This window comes from Haemaphysalis longicornis, unplaced genomic scaffold (assembly GCF_048455015.1).
Source record: "Haemaphysalis longicornis isolate Haplotype H1 unplaced genomic scaffold, Haemaphysalis longicornis Haplotype H1 scaffold_9, whole genome shotgun sequence".
Lineage (NCBI taxonomy): Eukaryota > Metazoa > Arthropoda > Arachnida > Ixodida > Ixodidae > Haemaphysalis > Haemaphysalis longicornis.
This window is the reverse complement of record NW_027526460.1, coordinates 83,296,301-83,320,143: the sequence shown is the minus strand read 5'-3', so window position 1 is coordinate 83,320,143 and position 23,843 is coordinate 83,296,301. Positions and strand designations below refer to the sequence as shown.

The 23,843-nt window shown below is 44.9% G+C and overlaps 1 protein-coding gene and 1 pseudogene across 1 annotated transcript; both read right to left on the bottom strand.

The window, feature by feature from the left end:
* Positions 1-997: 997 nt before the first annotated feature.
* Positions 998-1,615, bottom strand: LOC144153292 (uncharacterized). Its single transcript, XM_077684942.1, has one exon. The coding sequence runs from the start codon at positions 1,613-1,615 to the stop codon at positions 998-1,000; it is 618 nt and encodes a 205-aa protein (XP_077541068.1).
* Positions 1,616-1,779: 164 nt separating this feature from the next.
* On the bottom strand, positions 1,780-2,484 carry LOC144152333 (uncharacterized; annotated as a pseudogene).
* Positions 2,485-23,843: the final 21,359 nt, after the last annotated feature.

Here is a 23,843-nt window from a genome sequence, read left to right as displayed (position 1 = left end):
ATGCAAGGTGAAATGTTTCAACAAAAAATTGAAACAGCACTAGCCGCTTGGACTGAGGCATCCTGCTTTATGTTTGGTAGCTGAGCTTTCCACCCTTAAAAGAAAGCGCACGAGTAAGTTCCCACGTCCATTAATTTACGTTTTAATGTGCCTGACCCAGTGTTAGCTTCAGAAAAATGTTTCGGCAAGCTCCACCAATTTTGTGATTCACCATTCAAGACTTCTGATGTCACACAGTGTAGTGTGGGAAAGTGTATGGGGCAGTGATACCTGGTTTCATGCTTATTGCTTTTTATGTAATGAAAAGACTCCGCTGCTGCTGTGAGTGGTATGTTTGTATTCACGACACCCTGCTACTACTTATACAGGCCAACTTGCTTTTAGACTTCAGTACACCTTTACGGCATTGTGCTTACCACCATCAGTCAAAACCACTGGCGTCGCTGCTACTGGTGCAATGGTTAGATGTGCAGATAGTACAATCTTTTCTTCAGCTAGTGGTATAGTTATCTTTCTGTGTTGTTGAAACGTATCAAAGTACTCTGTTTCTATTTCATAAGACACTGCTTTTCCTGCCATTGTTTTAAGTCCTAGATCATAAAGTTTTGAGAGCAGACAGGGATGGGTGTCACCAAGGCCCAATTCCGCCAAACAACATTTTGGTAGCCTTTAAAAAGGCTGTTTCATCATGGTGATGGTGGAGACGGTCGAATGCTGATGGTGGCAAACACCAGAGACGTTGTCGACCCGCTGCAGTCCAAGGATGCGGGGTCAATCCCAGCCACGGTGGCTGCTTTTGTGATGGAGGCGAAAACGTCCGTGTGTCAAGATTTCGGCGCACGTTAAAGATCCCCAGTTGGTCGAAATTAATCCAGAGCTCTCCACTACAGCGGGCCTCATAGCCCAGGTGTAGCTCCGGCGTGTTTAACGCCTCCAACCAAAGCGGTTGGTGCTGTAGGAATCAGCTGTGCCATTGGAAGTGCTGTCGTCGTCGTTTTCAAAGCTCATCAACAGGCCAAACACCTGAGATGTCGCTGTCAGAAGCAGTGGCGTCGTCAGAAGTGCTTTCGTCGTCTTCCTCAAGCGTGATGACGATTGGGTCAATGTGGTCACTACTGCACGTCACTTGCTGAAACTTTTCCTCGAGCGTTTGCACATGCCTCACAGCCTCCCTCCAATGTTCGGCTGTGACTTCTGCGACCTTATCCTTGAGCAGCTGTTCAACATGTGTAATGTTGAATGTCGTGTTGGCTGCTGCCACAGCGTTCTTCACTTGCGCCCAGATCAGTTCAATAGGATTGAACTCGCAGTGGTAAGGTGGCAGCCTTACCACGATAAAGCCTGCCTTCTGTGCAGCCGTGTCCACTCGGTAGCTGATGAAGCGTGGCTTCACACGAGCAACTATTTCCAGCAGCTGCTTCTTGGTAAGCCCAGCGCCGTACTGGACTCCTTTGCTGTCCAACCACTCTGTGATAGTTCCCTTGAGGGAATTCGTCGTTGGCACTGCCTCGTTCCGCCGTGAGTGGTAGGAGGCATTGTCCATCACTATGACGCTACCACTCGGGAGCCTCTGCAGCACACCGTCAAACCAGCCTTCGAAGCGGGGGCCGTCCATTTCTTCGTGGTAGTCCCCTGTCTTTTTGCCACGGAACACGTCGAGACATCCATCAACGAAGCCATCTTTGCTGCCTATGTGGGTTACAATGACCCGCTGACCTTTACCTGACGGCTGCTTCAGTCCCGTCGTCAGGCCGCGCCTGAAGGCGTCTGCACTGGACTTCACAGTGGTGTCAGTCCACACAGTCGAGGTAGTGTGTCCTGCCGTCACCCAGGTCTCATCCAAGTAGAAAATCTGCCGATTTTCCGCTCGGTACCGCCGAATGTCACGCAGGTACTCGTGCCGCCATGCGAGGATGTCTTCCCGATCAAGCAGCAAAGAGTTCCGGCTTCTCTTCTCCCGCTTGAAGCCGATCTCTCGAAGTAGACAACGAACAGTCCATGGCTTCAGCGACGGGTCACCTGTACGCTCCGAGAACTCCTTTGTTATCTTTGCCACCGTCGGTATTTCGTTGCGGCGAAAGAAGTCGTGCACGCAGGACCTCAGCGCGTTCAACGTGAAGCTGTCGTACAAGGCACTGCGTCGCTTCTTCTCGGAATTCCGCGGGCGTTTGCGAGACGGCGTTGACAACACTCCACCAGTGGCTTGTGCCTCCTTCTTGACCGCGAACACGGTCCGCGCGCCAATTCCGAGCATATCGGCGACAAATGCGGCAGTATGTTCCACAGTGCATTCCGGCTCCCTGGCCCGCCAGAAGTTGTAGCAGTGAAAGATGATTTTCCGCGCAGTGCTGTTGAGCACATTGCCGCTCTTGTTCTTGCTTAGGGTCCTCGGTGTAGCGGTTGAAGCTCCACCAGACTCACCAGGCAAGGAAGAATCGCACGCCGATGTTACCACGTGGGGATCCATCACGGAAGAAAAGCCAGACAACGCAGAACGCTTTCACAGAAACGCACTCGGAGAGCCGAAGAGGGGACGAGCGGTGCAAGTGGTGTTGGTGCCGCACTATCCAGACAACGCAGAACGCACTCACAGAAACGCACTCGGAGAGCCGAAGAGGATACGAGCGGTGCAAGTGACGTTGGTGCAAGTGGTGTTGGTGGTGTTGGTGCCGCACTATGCATGCGCGAATGCGTCAAAACCTGACGTAGAAACTAATACGCGCGTAACTTACATGGGACATTTTAAAAAGAAAACGGCTAAAAACATTCCGTTATGCAGAAATGTCTACTACAAAATGAAAACAATTACATACATTCTTTCTAACGCTAATTTCTTTTTTTGGCAGGTTCGCATTTCTTTTTTTTTCCGCCGCACCACGTTTTCTATAATGTTTTTTTTTTTAAGTTGTTAGTGCCTACCTTCTAACTAAATTGTTCTTCGTGCCGTAAAAATAATTCGATATTGATGTAATTCCGTTCTTCGTAGTGATAATTTACATGCAAAACAACATTATCATCACGGAACTACATCCTGAATCGCGGAAGTCCCCCAAGGCGACCGCCTCACGCCCGCGGGCGGAGCTTCTCCTGGAGAGTTACCCTGTCAACAACTATAGCGGTTCTTTTTAGCAACATTCTTAGCTCTCCAGCATTCCTTTTCATGCCTGCTTCACTATATGCGACGCTTGAGCAAGCGAAAGTGGGCATTGAAGATCAATGTGAGCAGAGCGTTTATTCAATTAAGCAGGTGGATCGGTATTAGTACAGTAGTTCGTAGGACTGTTCAGCGGCTATTGTGCCTGTTCAGCGCTTTTGTGCCAACATAAGCAATACAATTTTGGTTGGGGTGTCACAGATATAGGTCACGCACGTCCTTGTTTGAAATTTTCTTGCATTGGCGTAAAAATGTATCGTTTTTTATGCTTAATATGTTGAAGGCCTAAAACATTTTTTCTGCTTATTTTGGGCTCCTAAAAGACCCTTTCTTCATTAGCTAACTCTTTGGTCTCTGCTGATGCTCAAAAACCATGCATGATGCTTCGTGATGCTTGTCGACAATCTACGGTTTACGGCAAAAAACAGAGCAAAGTTCTTAAACATCTCAAAGCGCGGGAAGCTGATTCAAACCTTCGTAGTTCAAGCGAAATACGTTATGGAAACTCTCAACTCAAGTTCTTCACCTCTGCTACTGGATGACAAAGAGAAACACTCCTCAATAGGATGCATGTAAAGAGGAATAGTAAAATTGGGGGAAGCCTAGGCATTACAGGCTCTGTGAATGAAACTCACAGGTGTCTCCGAAGTCCAAACAATGCCTGATGGTCACGTTCAGAGTATCATAAAATCCTCTAAAATTAAAACTTGACAAAGCCACGTAGCCTATCAAAAAATGTGAAAATAAAGATCTCCATTGTACTCACATCAATTATGTAAGCCACGCTGATAGACTACTGTCGGCTGCTGGCTACAGTGGGAGCTACTGAACCTTGTAGTTACGTCGTATTATTTATGATCTCTAGGCAATACCAGAAAAATGTCTTTCACAGGAGCCTTTTATGGCCTTTCCATAAATTTGTTTTAAAAATTGCCAGGTGTGTGAACATCTATAATTTTGAAAACTTGTTACTTTTCCTGAGTACTTGAAGCTGCGAAACTGCATCTGTTATATGGCTGATTGCCAGTGAGCGCTTTGTTCCTCACGTGTTCAATGTTTCTAGATGCTTACTCTACAACTGGAATGGTGATTCGAGGGAAGGTGTCTGAAGATATATTTTTGTGCCTAGACCAGCAAGACAAACTGAGATGGTAGTCAGTGGCGCCTTGTTCTATTCCGCAATTTTTATGTTAGCGTGGAATCCTCCGGAAAAGGTTTTATTCAAGGCAAAAGCCGAGAGCCTAAAATTACTGCGTCTAGAGCAAACTGTGCGAAAACAGTCAGTATCACGCGAATTGTTTCAATGCCCCTGTCGCGCAAATTGTTTCAATGCTGGTTTGGCACACGTAAGAAGAAAACAGTTCCGTAAATCGTGAAAGGGCGCAGTCGATTTCATTGTAGCCGCCACTGTGCAACCGATGATTACTGACATTTACAAGAAAAATTTTGAAATTGAATATTTTTTTTTAAAGATCACCATCCAGGCCTTTCAAAAGGTTATGTCTACAGGAGACGTTGAAAATCAATGAACGCTGATGGGGTTTGCAAAGCGCCATTGCTTTTGGATGAAGACAATCGCATTGTTGTCTCTATAGTAGACCATGATATATTTGGGAGAACATAGTAACTCAAAAACTGGTATGTGCGTCTACTCAGTTGATTGCAGCCCGCTGTAGCACACGCTTCTGAAGTTCCTGATGAAGGCCAAGAACCGGTCCGACTGGTGGTGTTTGCAATTTCAACACTTAGATCAAATTATTTCGCTAAGGGTCACAGTCGAGAAAATTATCTATGCGAGACGCACTGATGTATGTTTTAACAATCTATCGAGAGAATGTTCCTCTAAAAAATGCATAGACCGGGGTTACACGCAAAAGGGTATAACGAAAAGGAATGAAGGCTATAAAATACGAAATAACCTCTGCCTGATTCCTCTTATCATGCTCAATGTTTCATTGCGTTATGTATAAATAAATGGCAAACATACGTTAAAATACGCATTGCGGGATTATAGGACACAACCGAAGGTTTGCCCATTACCGAGTTGTCCATAAATCATAGGTTATGGTTCAGCGCAGTTTTTAGGACGAAAACTTTAGGAAATTAAATAACCGGCGTACGAAAGTTTACTCTGGGGAAACGACACCTTCCTCTTATGAACAGTTTTATTATTGCAATATATTTTTTAAATACCTAATACACTAAAATTGAAAGCGAAACTGAGAGAAAAAGAGTCATTTTAGTACTGGCACATGCTTGAGTCATAACAAATGGTGCTTTTTCGAGCCGACGTACAACCGTTTTACCCTCTCTTTTCCTCACAGCTATCAACCAAATCGCCTTTTGTTCTTTTTACAACTAAAAAACTTACTTCGCACATTTTTTTTGCTTCCTTTGAATCAATAAAATACTGAATAAAAAAACTCTATGCTGCACGAGGGGATATCAGCAGGGTTCATTTCGCAAATTATGTTCAATTTCTAATCTATTAGTTTTTAGTTCGTTAGCTTAAGCTTTACTGTACCAGCTGGGACGCTAATTTGATTAGTGTCACGTGAACGGGTGGTGGGGTGGTCTTTGCCAGCTCGGAGAGATGGACGCAGGAAAGCCGTTTACGAGTTTGACATAACACACATTTAATGCACACTCAAAACTCTACCGGAAAGCACGCAATGGTTAAACTGCACACGCACTCACATCTCTAACTAACAATCCCAACATGCAACTCAAATATAAACCCCTAACTTAACAGCTCAATATACACTTCAAATCAAAACCCAAAAGTCTGTACCATAAAGTCCTACACTATTAGTTCAAACACACTCCTTAATCAAGTTCTAGTTAATTACTCTCGTCCCACAAGTCCCTAGTTGTGTCCTTTACCACTGCGTCCCTACTGGACTGGCCTACCCCGCTGTCGTCGGCGCTGACGTGTCGCCCCCGTTGCGTGTGCGCGACTCGGTGGTAGCCGTCTTCTTCTCGCCTCGGTGCCGGCGTTCGATGCGCGCGGTCAATCCTTGGACGGCGTGGGCTCCGCGCGCCCTCACTTTTTTCCTCTGTGGCTACCCCCTGGTAGCCGCTCTCGCTGGAGGTCCATGATGCCGGCGTTCGACGCGCGCGGTCATCCCTTTGGCGGCGTGCTTCCTCGGTGGCTCCCCTGGTAGCCGCTGCCGCTTGAGGTTCCAGGTAGGCTTGGCACGAACGTCGCCTTTCGGGGCCGTCGAGACGAACGGCGACGGAGCGTGGACGCTGGACGCTGGCCGCTGGTGCCCGACCGATGCCGCTGGGGCCACGAAGACGCAGGTTCGTGGTGCAGCTAGGATGACGGTGCCGATGCGAAGTCGGCCCGCTCCCGCCCAGGCTCGGATGGCGTGGTCGATGGCCTGGCCGCGTCCCCCTGGCTCGTTCCGTGAAGCTCACGTGCTCCGGCCGCCTCCTGGTTTCTTCGGTTTCTTGCCTCTCGTTGTCTTGCCTGCCCCTTCTCTTTGTGCTCCCCGCTTTTATATCTTCTGGGCTCTCTCGTGGCGCACCCCCATTGGCTTCTTGCTTCCTCCCTGTCCTTATATGGCCATCTCGCCACTTGTCCCATGCGTGGCCTTCCCTGATTGGCCGACCAGTGTGCTGCCACCTTTGCCCATGATTCCTCGGTGCGTCGGCGCTGGCGCTTGCTGATTGGCGTGCTCTTGGCGCGCACTTCAGGTGGCCGTTCCTTTGTTCTTTTGTTTCCTGGTTTTCCCGGGTTTTCACGGATCCCCTCTGGCGGGGGGGGGGGGGGGGGGTGGGGTGGGGGTGCCCTGACACATGACAATTAGATTTAATAATTTTGCCGAGTTTGTATGTCGTACAGTAGGGTTGAAAAAGAAGTATCCGGGATGTTGAAATCATAAGCCCTCTAAGCTTTCCACAGCTAATCGCTCAATGCATAGCAACCAACTCCTGCGTAGCGAGAAAAAATACAGAATTGGTGGACATATACCATAATAAATGTGAAAGGTAATTGCACTTGGGATATCCCCAAATATTTGTTCCTGATACATTCTGCGCCGTAAAAATTGCATGCCGCCAAAAATGACGGAATCCTACAAAGTTGCGGGAGCAGAAGTGAATAAAAAGTGTGAACAAGTAAAAGCTCCAGTACCATTCAGATCGGCAGAGATGTAGTTACAGGAATCAACACAGCAATGGGTTGCGACGCTGCTCAGCAAAATGGGGAACAGGCGCGCCACATTACGCGTCTTCTAATTTTTGTTCTTGTTTAAGGCCAAGTGGTGAGGATATTTCTATAACATACCATAACAATTAGGATATTCGTTATTCATTCAGAAATTCTTTTCACCAACTTGGGGTCCCCCTTACAGCTACCGACTGAGACTAACGTATATTTATCTTAGGCAGTCTTCCACATCGAGTAAATGGAGCTTTCAATAGCTCCCCGGTACCACAGTAGTATAACCGGTTATACCCAATTGCAACAGTACAAAAAAAAAGGGCCAACCGGCAAAGAGAATTTCGTCCACCCGAAGGTGGAGAGAAATTAACGGGAAAAGCTTTCTTGCGACGCACCGCCACGGCGACGGGCCCGGGGGGACCCCCCTTGTCCCCCCTAGGAAAAAGCCGGATAGGGTGGGTTGCTGGGAACGGGAACTTGGACATCGGGATGGGTTATGGGAAAAGGGTGGGAATGGGAGGAGTAATTTTGCTCCAATCCATTTGTCTGGCTCTCTTCCAAGACTGATTGCTCAGCGAGGGCATCAGACAGTGTGCCAATTGCCAAATATGCGGTCCCTGCCACGGGTACCACTCACTCATAGGGTCCGATGTGGGCACAGGTATTATAGGCGACTTTGGGTTGGCAGGGAGAACATACTATCACTCTGAAAATACATTCATAAATCGAAATACTCGCCAGTCAAGTGAGAAGACTGCATTGTACAGAAAGTCAAGTAAAACCGGGGGCCAACTTATTTATTGCGACTAGGAGTAAGAGGGCCTAGGAGATTGTCAGGGGGTTGCCACTAAATTAGATGCTTTGCCTTTATTTGAGGCCCGGGTGATTTATTTCAAGTAAAACACCTCCGCGAGTGTTTCTTAACTCGGAGTGCGGGCTAGTAGGAAGACAAGAAATTGTTTATTTTTATTTCTATCGACGTTTCACGCAGGGATGTACTAAAACAATTTTAGACCCAAATTTCTCCGGAGATAATAAACGGGGCCATCATAAAAAAAATGAGAATTAAGCGCCACTCTTTGCAAAGATGACAAATTTCGCCGGTAAGGGAAAGAAGTTAAGGATGAAGAGGCCTAAACGGAACGTGTTCTAACAGGATAGTCTCATACTTTTGGCTGTTTGTTTTTCGGTTTGAAAGTCCATCATAGTTCCCTAGCAATTTATGATAGTTAGCCTCTCGCGTTAATATTTGCGGTGGATCCAAAGGTACAAAAAATTACCCGTATCTGTGCTTGCTTCCTTCAAAATAAACGTCTAAAGACGGCACGGCTTCGGCCACCCTGCCCGCCTCCCTTTCTCTCTAAATTTCCCCACACGTGGGCCCCTCAGTGCGCACTATTCGATGCAGCACAATGAATGTTCCCCAAGTCCGCAACCAAATCAAAGTAGGACCTCAGTCGCGGAGCATGCACCCTACTCACAACATCGGTCGCAGAAAAACACGCACTCGCCTGCCAAAGTTGAGATACTCGAACAATGACCACACCCGATACATTGACATTGCAACGCGCTTTCGTCAACCAGCTAACTTATTGATTGGATTCAAACCCAATGCTTCATCACAGCATCACCCCACATCCCTGATATCAAAACCAACACGGCCGACCTAATTTCCTTAGCCCTAACAACACCGCAGCATTCACCGGCTATTTCACCATCTTTAGTGACACTCTCTCTCTCGCTAATATTTATTTTTGTAAAATTATTTTTGTTTTTGTAGTTTCCTTTTTATCTATCATTTTTGATTGTTTAATTATTTATTTCGAGCTTCCCCCAAACTTCTGGGAGCAATATATATCCTCCCGTTAACAGAACTGAAGCTTAGGTCATGGCTCGCTATCAAGGGTTTGCGCAGCTTACGCCGCTGCTTTTTATTTCCCAGTCATTGTCGTGAAGGACGGGTGACTTGTCCGCACCAACTCAAATCTGCTCCATCTTACTTGCCACGACAACATCCTTTTCACCACTGTCATACCCGCCTCCAGTACCACCCTGCAACCCTCCCAATAAATCCGCTACGCACCGATTTGACACACTTTTGAAAAAAAACCGTGGACAAATATTTTTCGTGACATACGCCCCAAATAACAGCCATACAAGTGCGCGATATTCCACACCACGAATACCGCCTGCCATGTCACAAGGCCAGGTCCCCGGCCACCTGCATTCTCTTCGCCCTCTTCGCAGCAGGAAAAACATTGAGCTAACCAGCTCGCAGCTCGAACCGCAGGGACATCTTGTCTCCTGAACTGGAGCGGCGGTGTTCGCACGGGCTTTCTGGAAAAAGACCAGACAAACTACTATATCTTATGTTATTTATTTGTCGTGTCCAACTCCCATTATTAAATTTACCACAACGACAATCTCGAGGACATATTGTATCGAAAGATGAACAATCTAATAGCAGAATCAACTTGTTCTGTTGGTGCATATTTCGAGTTGCCGTAACATTTTACACTGAGCATTATAATTTTTTGAAGTGTTGGGACCTTCAATATATTGTCACAAAGCCAAAGATGACGCAGTTGGCTTGAAAGAAAGACTAGTTTATTTCAGCGAACTTGATCTCCTCTAAAAACGCAAAAACTACACAGGCGGCGAAGCAGAACTCAACAAAGTGACGTGCGCAGGTCAGTGTCAGTGAAAGGGATGTCGCGGTGTCTGCTCTGCGGGAATTGATCTTAAGGAGCTGGTGTTTCGCGAACCGCCGAATTACAGCGAGAACACTGTAGATAAAAGAAGACTATTTTAGGCTAGTAGCGTTAGGGCGAAACATTCTCTCAGTCGAATGAAATAATCCGTGCGGTATTAGAAAGAAAGAATGGAACATGCGCTTCACTCGGGACACAGTCGGATAACACAGCCCGGCACAGCCGGGCGGTAAAAGCAAATACATAAATAAATAAAACCAATGCATGGTTCGCGGCATTACCCCCTCCAAAAGTGCATCGACCCGATGGTACATAAAGCGACGGTCCGAACAAAAAAAAAAAAACAAAAAAATTGCCCGTCATCTTGCGTAGAAAGGTTTTAGACGAACCACGTCCGTGACTTCGGGACGCGTGCGTCGTCGTGATGTTCCGTGGAATTTTTGAAATGTTTACAGTGCGCAAGGAACCTCGCACCTTACCAAATGCTGCGAACCATGCATTGGCTAAGTTTATGTTTTTGCTTTCACCACCCGGCTGCACCGGGCTGTTTTATCTGTCTTGCGAGTGAAGCGCATGTTCCATTGTTTCTTATACCGCCCGGATTATCTCATTTGATTGCGAGAGTGTTTCACTCTAACGACAATAGAATAGAATACTAGCCTTCTTTTGTCTACAGTGTCCTCGATGCAATTTCATGGTTCGAGAAACACCAGCTCCGAAAGATAAATTCCCGCAAAGCAGACGCCGCGGCATTCTTTTCGCCGACACTCGCCTGCGCACGTCACTTTGTTGAGTGCTGCTTAGCCACCGGTGCATTTTTTTAGTTGTTAGGGGAGCACAAGTTCACTCCAATAAACTTGTTTTTTTCTTCAAACCAACTACTGCGTGTTCTTTCGCTTCGTGACATCTGGTGGAGCCGCTGTAGACATGTACCCTACCCCATCTGCAAGTCGCCAATCAAGCCCACTCGTACTAGCCGCCGACAGCAAAGCCTCCCACCCGAGCTCGGTTTATTATGCGAGAAACTGAAGGAAGACGTCTCGACCAGCACCATTGTCAACCAAGCGAATGCATGGTTCGCGGCAATATTATTTAAACACTAGATGTGTGTGGGCAAGCCTAATGGACCAAAAATTGCCTAGATGACTTCTCATCTATTTTTCAAATGGCAAGCAAAGTAACTGCTATAGGGTTCATCGTTGCCGACATTTCCACATTTCATGCTATTATGCACTCCATACATTGCTCCTGAGCAAACGTTGCGGTAAAGTGTTCCGTCAAGGTTTCTAATGCTTTGAAAAATTAAGCGCGTAAAATACTAAAAGGCAGTACCACTAATCGTTTTTACACATTTTTTTGTCCTGAAACCTGTGCGAATATCTCTAGTCTATTTATGCTCCGTGTGCTTTGACGTGTACCACCGTAGTTGTTGATCTCTTGAGATATTCTTCAGTTTTAGGCTTCACAAAGAGTTTCAGATCGTTCTTGTATCTTTTTACAGCCGGAAAAGAAGCCGAAATGCGAAAAAAAGTCAACTACATCCTCAGTTTACGGATCAAAAATTTGGTAACGTGCTCACCGAGTAGAAAAAATATTACGCGCCCGAGAAAGTTTGTATTCATACTTGGAGGAACTTTTTTTTTCCTGTTATATCTAACCTTCAGCTTCCAGCCAAACGCTGACGATGCCAGAGGCTCAAAAACATGGACGCCAACAGCGTAGATTCCTGACGTCGGTTGTCTCGTTAGACAGGATCCGAAATACCGGAGTCATCCTTGCGAACTAATTGCTACCACCCTCCAGACTCGGGGCTCTAATTAGCGGCAGTCGCCCGTCATCAGCACCGGAATGGTGCTTGTCACGCTTGAAAGCGTACTGATCACAAAAGTGCTCTTACAAAACCGCTTGGAGTCACTCACAAAATAAAATAAAGCTAGGGCCTTAAACTTTATATCATTTTTTTGCGCCCAAACAATATTCATTATTGAAACTCCAGCTGCACGATCGGAACGCAGTACGCGATTTCTGTACTATGTGCAGCAGCAAAACAGACCTGGATCACAAGGTAAGGCCTTGCTTTGAGCTGCAAAGAGTTTCAACCGAAAAAGGCAGCAATCAAGATATAAATACAGGGTGGAAACAGCCCATGATGCATGTAAGTTGCAGATTTCTTGGGGCGGAAGCAATTGGCCGGCATGATATGAACTACATTACATACACAAATGGCAGCCACAGAATGGGCAAAATATCAGAACACGTGGCGGAAGGTGATGCGAAACGATTATTGCGAATGCAGTGTGAGATCAGAGAAGCACCTTCACATATAGCGGGTTTCTTTCGCAGAGGTGCAAGTGATAGCCCCAGAGAGATTCGTAGTGCTCAAGTTTGCAGGATTTCTAGGACCTTCAGGCTCGCTTCAACCACACCGGGGAGAACCGGCGGCCATATCGCAAAAAAAAAAAACGTAGGAATAGTGCCTTATACAGCCACAAAAGTGCAGACAATGAGCCGTCCCTCGAGTTTTCTTGCATCAATGCGGACGAAGGATAGAGGTCGCTCCTTTTGACTCGTTATATAGAAGCTCGGGATACAGAGCGAAGAAATGTAGTTCTTTTAAATTTGTGGTGGTAACAAGGAGAATTTACAAGAATGCTCTCAAAATCAGGAGAATTTCCCTTCAAGTATCCGGAAGTGCAAGAAGTTAGTAATGAATATAATATGCGTGAATGGGAAAATTGTGGCGTATATATATGCCAAGATCACAAACGAAGCGAGGAAATATGATGGATTCTTTGGCTGTGTATATTAACTACGTGAATGTATGAATAATTGTAGGGTTTTACGAGCCGAAGCAACGCAGGCGACGAGGCGTGCCGTAGTGGAGGGCTCCGGATTAATTTTGACCACCTGGGGATCTTTACCGTGCGCCGAAATCTCGTACACACGGGCGTTTTAGCTTTTTGCCTCCATCAGAAAAGCGGCCGCCGCGGCCGGGTATCGAACCCGTCACCTCGAATTACGTGAATGTAACCCAACTATTAACAGATTCGAAAGCCTTGGAGTATATTCTGATATTTGATTTGGATATTTTATTTCTCAGAAGTAGGTCATCACATTTTCTTTGAATGATTGCCATCCATGATTTCTCGACGCTGCTGTTTTAAATAATTTTGTTTCTAATTGGCCTAAGTGCCAACTCATTGCATGACCAAAAAAGCATTCGCATTCCTAGATGACAGCCCAGGCTTTACGTTTAGATACTACTATCCGCGAACGACTGGTTGCGAAAAGATTCATGGCATGTAGCGGTCTTTTCTTACGTACTATTCTCTCACCCCCGAAACGCTAATTGTGCTTCATTCGAAGTCAGTGGGCTTTATTCAAGCAGCAATAACTTGGCATTCCCTTTTACCGGAGCCACAGTTAACGAGGAATTAAAGCGGCGTAGTTTACCTCTTGCAAGACCACTGGCAACGGTACTTGTGCAAATATGGCTTTCCCGCAGCCCTATTTTAGATTTAAACGCTTTTGAAAAACAGACAGTCCTATATGCGTTGGGCCGCTTATGACAAAGAAGTGCCGTTCCTGGTGATAGATTGTTACACTGCTATTGGCGCATTTATTACTGCGTTCATCAGGGTGTTCTGGTAGGATCGAAATTTATACTTCATTGAACTGATCGAATCGCGTGCTTTTACAGCGAAAATATTTTACTTAATTCAGAAAGTCAAAGAAGTTTCTCTACCATTAACGACAAAAAATGCTCATAAACAATTTAAGTTTATTGCTAATTATTTGTGTGGTTTATGTAAAACCACACAACCTGGTCTCTATTTCAGGCACTTCCTTGAAAAAAATAGGACGACTGCTGCTTGTCTGAGCTATATGATTTTCTGCAATTCAATCTAATTCTATTCTAGCCAAGTCACGCGCTTAGTCCTCAGAGTGCAGTGTGCGTTTGAAACAGCGGCATCCATCGGAATTCAACACACGCAGTCATTACCCACCACTTCTCTCCCCGCACCCATCCCCTCCAACTTGTCTACCTCCAACTTATCTGCTCCAACTTATCTTGTAAACGTAGCAAAGCAGACGTTTTGCTCACCTCACGATGGGGGTGTCTGCAGTACAAAACGACGACGAGACTCGAACATTCTTAGTGTGTTCCACTCTGTTCGCAAATAGAGGAGGCCGCCTAAGTCTGACATGTTAACCCATTAAAAATTACAAATTATTACGTCGAGATTTTGGTGCTGCAAGTGAAGAGCCTCTCGCGCTCACTCTAATCTGGTGTTGCTTTGTAATAATGAAGAGAACGAAGTAAAGTTTATCATCATTATTACTTTCTCCTTCTTCTTCTTTTTCTTCTTCTTCCTCCTCCTCCTCCTAATAATTTTAGTCGTCGTCATTATCAGGGGTGCTCAGAAAAAAACTAATGGAAACTGGTACCTGGGTGGAAGGAATAGAAGATAAAAAAACAAACTGGGGTCTATAAATAACATTATATAAACAATTTTTTCCGAACCAATAATCAAACGCCCTGCTCGTGCGGCCCGAGCTGGAATTTCAAGCGAAAGACCTATATTAGAAAAAATCGTAACGAGATCGTACGTCTGTATGCTGCGGGAAAGATACGGAAATAACCGAGCGCTTAGGAATAAAATGTCACTGCATCGATCCGGCCCAAATTGGTGGAGAGGCACACCTTCTTGAACTACTCGGATCTATGGTTCAGAGAATAGCCAACTGGCCTGTAGTTCAGATTTGAAAAAAAAAAAAAAACGATTAAAGTTCTGCTCAATAGAACTCAGGGAAAAAATACTGGGCCGTCTCAATTAACTTAAAACCTGGTGAGGGGCGAAGCATGAGGTGTACAAGTGTATTCTTGGCACCGTGGCGTTTTTGCCAACGGAGATGAAACCGGGGGGGGGGGGGGTACAGGTATAGAGCTTTGCTGTACAAGTTTGTAGTCTTTGGAGCACGCAGCTCTCTAGGGCCAGGCGTAAACGGGTGTACCAGTGTTTTTTTAGTAAGCGTTTGTTCTAGCGCGAGGCGTAAACGAGCTTTCCTGGGTTTTAGTACCGAGACTACATGAGATGCACTACGATTACGATGACGATTACGACGACGATGACGAAAGAAGATGACAACAGCCTTTCCCCGAAGGGGCTTCACCCCTGAAAGGTCACACGGCCCCCATCTGTGACAACCATTGTGAGGTTCAGCGCCCAATGAAAAAAAGTTGGCTCTTAGCTTAAAAATGTAAGCACGAACAATTGAAATACTTCCGCAGTCTAGTCTACATTTCTGATCACACTGATTCAAAAGGTGAGCCTTAACATTCGTCACCGAATATGGTGGACTGGACAAAGTGCTTACTGATGTTGGGATTGAATTGGTGGGACAAGTCTGTGGAAAAGTCTGCCTAATCCTCCCCCCTGTAACCTTTCTTTATGCTTCCTTCTCCACCTGGACTTTTCTGCCCTCCTCCTTTCTGTGCTGGCAAGAAAACGCCCAGGTTGTTATGACTGATTGTTTGTAGGGTTTAACGCGCCGGCGCAACTCAGGCGATGAGGCGCGCCGTAGTAGAGGGCTCGGGATTAATTTAACCACCTGTTGATCATTAACGTGCGCCGAAATCTCGTACCCACGGGCCTTTTTGCTTTTCGCCTCCATCAGAAAAGCGGCCGCCGGGGCTTGGAATCGAACCCGAGACCTCGTGCTCAGCAGCGCAAGGCCTTAGCCACTGAGCCACCGCTGCGGGTGCCCAGGTTGTTATAAACAAATACAGAAAATATTTTAAGGACTCTTAAGCTCTGCTTACTATGCAGTGATTGCAAAAGTAGTAGTACCCAAGGCCAAACAGAACTTCCTAATGTTATCGCCATGTTTTTCTCTTTGCGCCTTTCCTTTTTTTCTGTGTTTAGAGCGCCGCCTGACGGTACATTGAGATTTCCCCGAAAGATCCATGCCACGGCACTTCTCAAGAAAACGCCCCATCTCGTAGCATTTTGCCCTTCCTAACCTAACCTAGAAAAACTTAACGTAACGAACAGAAAGTAGTAAGTAACAACAGAAAGTAAGTAAAAAAATAAAAAGCTGCAAGAGCCGGACTCGCACTACCGCCCTTCGCATCAAAGAGCTAAGACGGAGCCTCGACACTGCCATCACAAACATTCTAAGACCAGCAGTCTAGCCTGACGAACTTCAGTGCTGTAAGACAGCACTATAATTACGCCTTTAGCGCTGAGCTGTAGCGCGATAAGACGACAATTTAAACACTGATTGGAATATTTTTTATTACTACGAGTAGGCACATACCGTCATTCGCATCACTACGCGAACAGAAAATTTATCGGGTGCGGTTTTTCATACTTCCCTAATCTCAACTATTGCAGTAAGAATGCTGAAATTACTCATGGAAGCATCAGTGAATATCTCTAAAACATGTTTTCAAGTTAACAGCCGCGACCAATTCATTAGATGTACCTTCAGTCAGGTAGATTCATAGAGGTACGGTGGTGTTGGGGTATACGTCCTTACCGGGCATTCCGTAGGCCAGGGATTGATTGGATTCCCAGATCCAAATATACAATTTTTTTGTGATTATGACAGTCATGTTTTCCAAGTCAAAGGGTTACTTTTCTTATAAGCACTTTCCTGAGAAACTCGGCGTCTCTGCCAGCAATATTTTAATTGTTTTCGTTTAGTCTTTCAGTTGTTTTAATTTTAGCTATTTTCAGCGACGCATTTGAGAGCATTCCACCGCTTGCTTCTTTCTGGGCCATCTCTTGAGCCCGACGCTGAGTTTTCGACGTACCAATTTACTAACTCTTTGGCAATATATATTAGAAATTGTGAAACCACTAAGTGTAGCTGAAATTTCGCCCTTATTTCTCGCTGTTTTTAAGACTTCTAAAGCCAAATCTTTTGCTTATGTAGCCCTTCAATTGCCTTGCTACACTCTCTCGAAAGCTGACAAGATTATTTAGCCGGTTACAAAGCAATTGAAATATCCGCTGAGCAGTGTAAAGAAAGCTATGAACTATTATGGGAGTCACAAATTTACACTAATCCCTATCATTCCTTTACGTTGTTTGGGGAATGCATTACCTTTTTCAACATCCAGTAGGCACATCAAAATTCGGGTTTTTGCGTAAGCATGTGCTAGCGTGCGACATCAACTGACCGAAGACCACAGAAACCATCTGCAGCAATTACATGCAAATGAATCCGGGGATTGAACTGTTTTCAATTGATGGCAATACCCGCGTAGTTTTAAAAAAAACGTCACTTTGCGCTTTATTACATCCGATTACCATCTCAGTGAAACGCGAAAACTAAAGCTAAAGTCAGAGTTCTTCGGTGCTTTGAAGGACTCTGCTACAGTTTTGGAAGAAAAAAAATTTTTACGTTGACACTACCAAATGCCCAGAAGTCCTTCCAATGTTGAAAAACAAACACCAAGAATATTATCCGCACTGCACTGTTTTTAACTGGAGATAAAAAGACTACCAATATGCTAAAAATATTAAAGGCTCACAAATTTTAACAATCCGTAAAATGCTTTTTAACAACTCCGTACAAAGTAGATTTTGTCGTCACCAATTTATGAACCGTACTTTTCTTGTTAGCCGGCAGCTGGATAATTGCACCCGTATACTCGGCAAAACTTTGCGTCTATACCTAATCGGTGCTCTTAAATGTCGCAAATGTAGTTGTCCCTCAAAGAAAGTCCATGAACAAGCCTTGTTACTACTTGGCCTTGGCTGGGAGGTAAAAGCGGTGAAGGGCACCGGGCCAAGAACAAACGAACACGGCGGGCCTATAATAGGGAGTGAATCAAGGTTATGATGTGTGCACTCAAGGAGACAACTCGTATCCAACTTCATGTTCAACGACGCTGTATCTCAGGGCGTCAACTGGGCCACCGTGACTGATGACTCTAGGTACCTAATGACCCAAGTAGTGACCAGCCGGTAGATGTGGCCAATAGAATGCTATATCCGCGTTCAAATGGGACATCACAGTATAAACGTCGTCGCAAGTGCAGCTATTAGTTAGGTACCTAATGACCCAAGTAGTGTATCAGCCGGTCAATGTGGCCTATAGAATGCTATATCCGCGTTCAAATGGGACATCACAGTACAAACGTCGTCGCAAGTGCAGCTATTAGTTCTTAATGATCATTCGGCTTTTCTTTTATCTTCTGACCAGACCCATGCTTGCAAGTTTTGAATCATTTGCTACAAATGAGTCAGCTTCTCTTAAAAGTCCACTCGATAGAAAAATCAAGGTGACCCGTTATATCGCTGTGCCTCCTGAAATGTTTATCCTGAGCATTATCGATATTTACTGTCAGTGAACTCTTTGATTTAGTAGCTATGCTTGAATAAAAAAACGAGGTGGACTGTTGTTTGGTGGAGCCCTGTAGACGTTTAACCTAATTATCTGCATTCAGTATTAAAGAAACTCATGGTGTATAACCTCCTCGGTCCCGTGGTACCCAAATGGGTACCATAACCAAAAAGGCAAAAGCTTGCCCCCATTTGATATTCGCGCTTCAAAAGTTGTTTTTCCGCAATAAGCAGGCCTTGCTATCACTAAGCCCCCCCCCCCCCCCCCCCCCCCAGGTGGCGTGATGTATCAATTCATTTATGAAGAGGCAGGCGGCAAATTTGGCTTTCAACGCGCGAGCGCTCCAATGCGTCCAAAGGTTAAGCAAGACCCAAAGTATCCAAATGGGTACCATCAACTTCCAATACTTTCACTTGCTTTTTCGCTATTGTAATTTTTTGCGTTTATTTCTATGGATAACGAACCTAATAAAAGTGTGTTACAAACGATTTTTGTATGTAAGGGTATATATATGTGCACAAGGGCAGAGCTGGGAACCTTGCCGGACATGTGTGCTATTGTGGTGTCACAGGCCTATCCATGTAGTATGTATCTTTTGTATTCTGAAAATAAAATTGCGATTGAGAGTAAGCGCTCGTTTGTCGTGGTTTACTAACCATTCTTGACCCTCTCACTTCACGCTGTTTAGACCAGAAGGGTTTATACTTGAGGACGCTTTAAAGACAGCGTAGAACTTGGCTTTATTTGAAAGAATGAAAAGCTTGCACCTTGCCACTAACGGCCATGGTTACGGCGAAAGATTTTACCCTGAAGTTAGTTCAAAATTTTCCGTTCCTTGGCTCTTTTCCCGAAATACACTTAGCTTCGACTAAAACGTCGTTCAGCCAAAACCTACTCATGAAATGTTCAGCTCCGAAAACTTTTTGGTAGCTGAAAATTACAAGAACAATCAAAAGTTTCGTAATTCTTGAGGCACCAACGGGGCTAATAGCGTAATATTCAATGAGGAAAGTTACGCAGTTCAGCTCAAGTTTGGTCCGATTGCTCAAATGCACACCCTATTTAGAAGGACAACTGTGCTATGCCGTGAAGACGGAAACATCACTGGATTCTGCTATGTACTATACATGAATCAGGCAGGCTGCGGTTTAACAAGCCAATGGGATGACCATGGTGTTGCTTGCCCTACCCGCTAAACAAACGTCCTAAACCTATACTTTAAATTAAGCTAATTGCCGGCAGTTTCTTCAACCCTAATTTTGCACCAGCGAACATATACTACACCTAGTAGTAGTCATATCTTGAAACGTTAAGATCTGCCTTCTCCTTTTGTGTAGGAGGGTCAAAAGTATATTTTATCTAAAGGTGTAGTACATAGAAATTTGTATTGTGTAATAGCACATAGAACCCAGAGGCATAAAGAAAACGTTAAGGGTGAAATTTGACCAAGATGAAGATTCATGTCTCGTTTCTGTTTGATCCCTACACCTTTCTTTTCGAAACTGGAACGGCGAGGCGTGACCTGGTGACACTAGGTGAAGATGTATACGGGGTAGTAATAGAAAAGCTCAGCTTGGCTGGAGAATTTGCTAAAACGTCTTGTGGGATAGGTGTGCTTGTGCTTCACAACCGATGCGCTCTCTCGTTCTCTCTTTCTCTCTTTGCGTAACTACTCACTCAGTCCTTTAAAGTGCGCCTTCGATGGACGTCTACGGCTAAGGGTCATACAGACCCATGGCTCTTCAGCCATCAGCATACTTTCCTGTAGAGAGAATGCCTTCAGGGTACGCATAGGCGATACGAACCTCAGCAAACTCCAACATAAAAGGGCAATGTAACTCAATATTAAGACCGCTTCCTGTGTGTTCCCTCGAGTGTATCCGAGATGTTCTTGTGCATCGATCAGATTTCGCGGCCGACCACGACATCTATTGTCCGAAAGTGACTGTATCAAATGACGTCCTGGCAAGCGGCCAAGAGCGCAAATAACTGTTTTTGAACTTGTCCTGTCCCGTTTATTGTACCTAGGTGCAATTGCTCTTACAGAGATGAGTCCGTTTTTCCCCATTTTCTTGACCAAGTTGTCGACCGGTCATGACATTCATCGTCCGCATGCAAGTGTATCAAATCATGTCCTAGAAGTTGTCTAACAGAGCAAGAAACTGTGCTTGAATAAAGTTGCGGTTGGCCATTTATTACACCTAAATACAAGTGCTTTGCCGCGGAAGGGGCCTACGTTTTCACAGGTATTTGGCATGGCGAAGAAGATACGTGAAAACGACGGTCATTCTGAGAAAGTGGCTCTATCAAATCGCATCCTTGGAGGGGTCCAGCGGCATAAAGAAGACGTTCTGGAAACTGTCGTCTGTCTTTTACTGCTCTTAAATATAAGAACCCTAACATAAATGGCGACCTTCTCAAGACAGATATTTCCAAATTATTTTGCATAAATACAATTTCAACACACCTGAAGTATATACCCAGGCGGTGGTCACAGCCCAAAAATATGCTCTGAAGGGCGCAAGAAAAAGTAAACAGTAAAGAGTGTGAGCGAACGCGACAGGCAACTGCAATACTCCACGTCGACAGGAGAGGCCTTCGACTTGCTGGGGACCTATTGGGCTGTTGATGATGATAATGATTTCAATTATGCAATTTTACCGTTATTTGCTTCACCGATTTCTGCTGTATAATAAAAAGACACTAAATTGCGCCAACAGTGCTCCAGCGTTAAGGCTACGGAAGAGACTTCGTGATCCAGCACAGCGCACTGTCCTTCCCTTTTTGGTTCCTTTATACGGGAGTATTATTTTGCACCCACACGTTCGCGCGCTCTAAAGTATTACAGTCGACTCGCTATAATTCAAATTAGAAGAGACCCTAGAGTTTTGTTTGAATTATCCGAAGTTTGAATTGTCAAAAGTTCTCATATATATGATTCTCAGCAAGGTGACAGCGCAAATTACGATTGGGCATTGATTTTAATCACATTTTGAAAACAACTTTTAGGTGTTTTTAAACTATAACTGTAAACTATAACTGCACAAAATAAACAGAAAGCAGAGGCGCAAGGTCCACATGCCGAATGCCATGCGCGTTGCCTTCGTAACCACCGGGTCGTTTTTGTTTTTCTTTTTTCGCTGACACACGACACGCGAATGCGAGATTGGACGCTTAGTTTCGTTTTTCTGATAGTGGCCCGCGTGGTTTTCACCCCTTCGACAAGCGTAGGCAGGCAATCATATTTAAACGTATTTTGAGGACTGTTCGTTGTTTTGCTTTCACAATAACGTGAAAACTGTAAATAAGGCTGTAAAGTTGACAAACGTCACGGTATACCTTGTGCTTCGTTTGAAACGCTTCTTTAAAAGCATCGCCTTTTCCTTGAAGGCTTGAGGCGCTTATTTTTCATTTTTCGACTTTTATGATTGTATAGGCACGCAAATTTTCAAATATTTGCTGGAAAACAGTAGATATTTTCTAATAGGGACGCGCAAAAAGTATGAAAAAACCGAATGACGGAGTTTATTAAGCGGCTTTTAAATACGTTGAAAGGATAGCGGCCCAACAAAAAAATTCAATGTCATTTGAATTACCCAAAGCTACGAATTATGAGAGTATGAATTATCGCCCGTTTACTGTACTTTCAAATACGCGAGATTGCCGCCTCACGGCGGTGCCTCATTTATTTATTCTTCTGATGAAGCTTTCACAATCAGCCCTTCTGGCATTGTGGTCATATCGCTTCTCATGAAGCTTTCACAATCAGCCCTCCTCGCATTTTGGTCATATCGCAAGCTCCAAAAAAAAGCTAACAGGTCCAGGATGACGCAATCATTAGGATTGCCGAAGAACCACACCAGGATGCTTTGGTTGGTGTGACCCCTTTTAGGTGGCCACCGGTTTCGCTGCTTCACGCATAGCTGGTCAGGGTAAAAGTTCTGGTCACAAGCGTGTAAAATGTGAAAGTTGTAGGCGTCTAGGTGAAAGTTTTAGGTCTAGGTGAAAGTTGTTGGTGAAAGTACTAGGTGTCTAATATTGAAGTGGGTGAAACAAGGCCTGTGCTTTTTGTTTTAGAGAAGAAATCTCATACGACGCCTACTTTGCTGCTGGCGCCACTCAAGCTGGTGTCGACAAAAGACACCGTTTAAAAAAATTGACGGAACAATAAAAGTGTTGGGATGAAGGGACTGACATCACGTTCTACTCTATAGTTGTTCTGTGCGCAGAAAGTGAGCATAAAAAGTAGCCGTTTTCTGTTTGCCGAACCATAAGGAGGCAATTAGATTAGGCTGCTCATGCAGGGGACGGACAGCTACCATACCTAGTCTATAAAGCTATTCTCGTGCAGAACTGACACCATGATGTCATCAAAGCTTGTTATTATACAGGAATGGGAACAAAACGAATATGGGCAACAATACATTGATATTTGTTGGTGGTCATTGGGGACAATTTTGTGGATGACTTCCGCGGAAGTAGGACTCCTAGAGAAGCTAGGACGACGCTTGGGAAGATACCCTCGAAGTTTAAACTTTTGCATGTACTCCAGCTATCCGGAATTTTTTATACGTAAAATAAAAAGGAAGAATTCATGCAGGGCTACCATGAAAGACTCATGAAGATACACAGGAGCCTATCGATTGCTGGACACGTGTGGATCGACCAATAAGGCGCATTAGTTATTTACTTTCTTGAATTCCAAAGCATACATCTTGAAAGTTACAGCACTTTGTATTGTTACCTTTGGGGCCAGATTGCTAATCGATTGTAGGCCCCAAATAGTAGGCCCCAAATATCTAAGCGTTTTAGGGTGGTGTGACTAGCTCCCAAATGCCATACACAAAAAATTTTCGAACGCCCTTTCGCATATGACAAAGACGGTTGAAACGCTGAACTTTCTTTCGCCGCAAACTGAGTAGAACAAAAGTCCAATCTAGTGAGAGATTCATTCGTTGCCGTCCGAGCTTGGACTTTCCTAGTGGGGAATTCGGACTTTGATAAGAGCGGTTCAACCAAATTTCAATTCACGCACAATTATCACCATCATCGTCTCCCTTCGTCTAACGACAAAGATGGTTCAATCATCTCTCACCCCACCTGCGGTTATCATCGTCGTTAGAGAAAGTTGCCTTTCCTGCAATGCATTTTCAATTCGACGGTCGCCATCAGTGAGGTAAAGAAAGCTTCACTTTCGAATTATTTTTACATGATGCGGCGATTGCAGTACAGGATTTCACTTCTTTTGGAAAGTTAAAGACAAACCATTAAAAATTAACCTTGCTAAAGCAGTTTTAGTTGATAAACTTTCACGCAATGAGACGGCGTCTGAAACTGCTGCTAAAGAGATCTACAGCCATGCTCGTCCTATGGCGGCGTATTTACTGCATTGTATTATTCTGATAGCACGGGCCACTATAAAAATATAACAAATATATTTCACCGGTTGTTA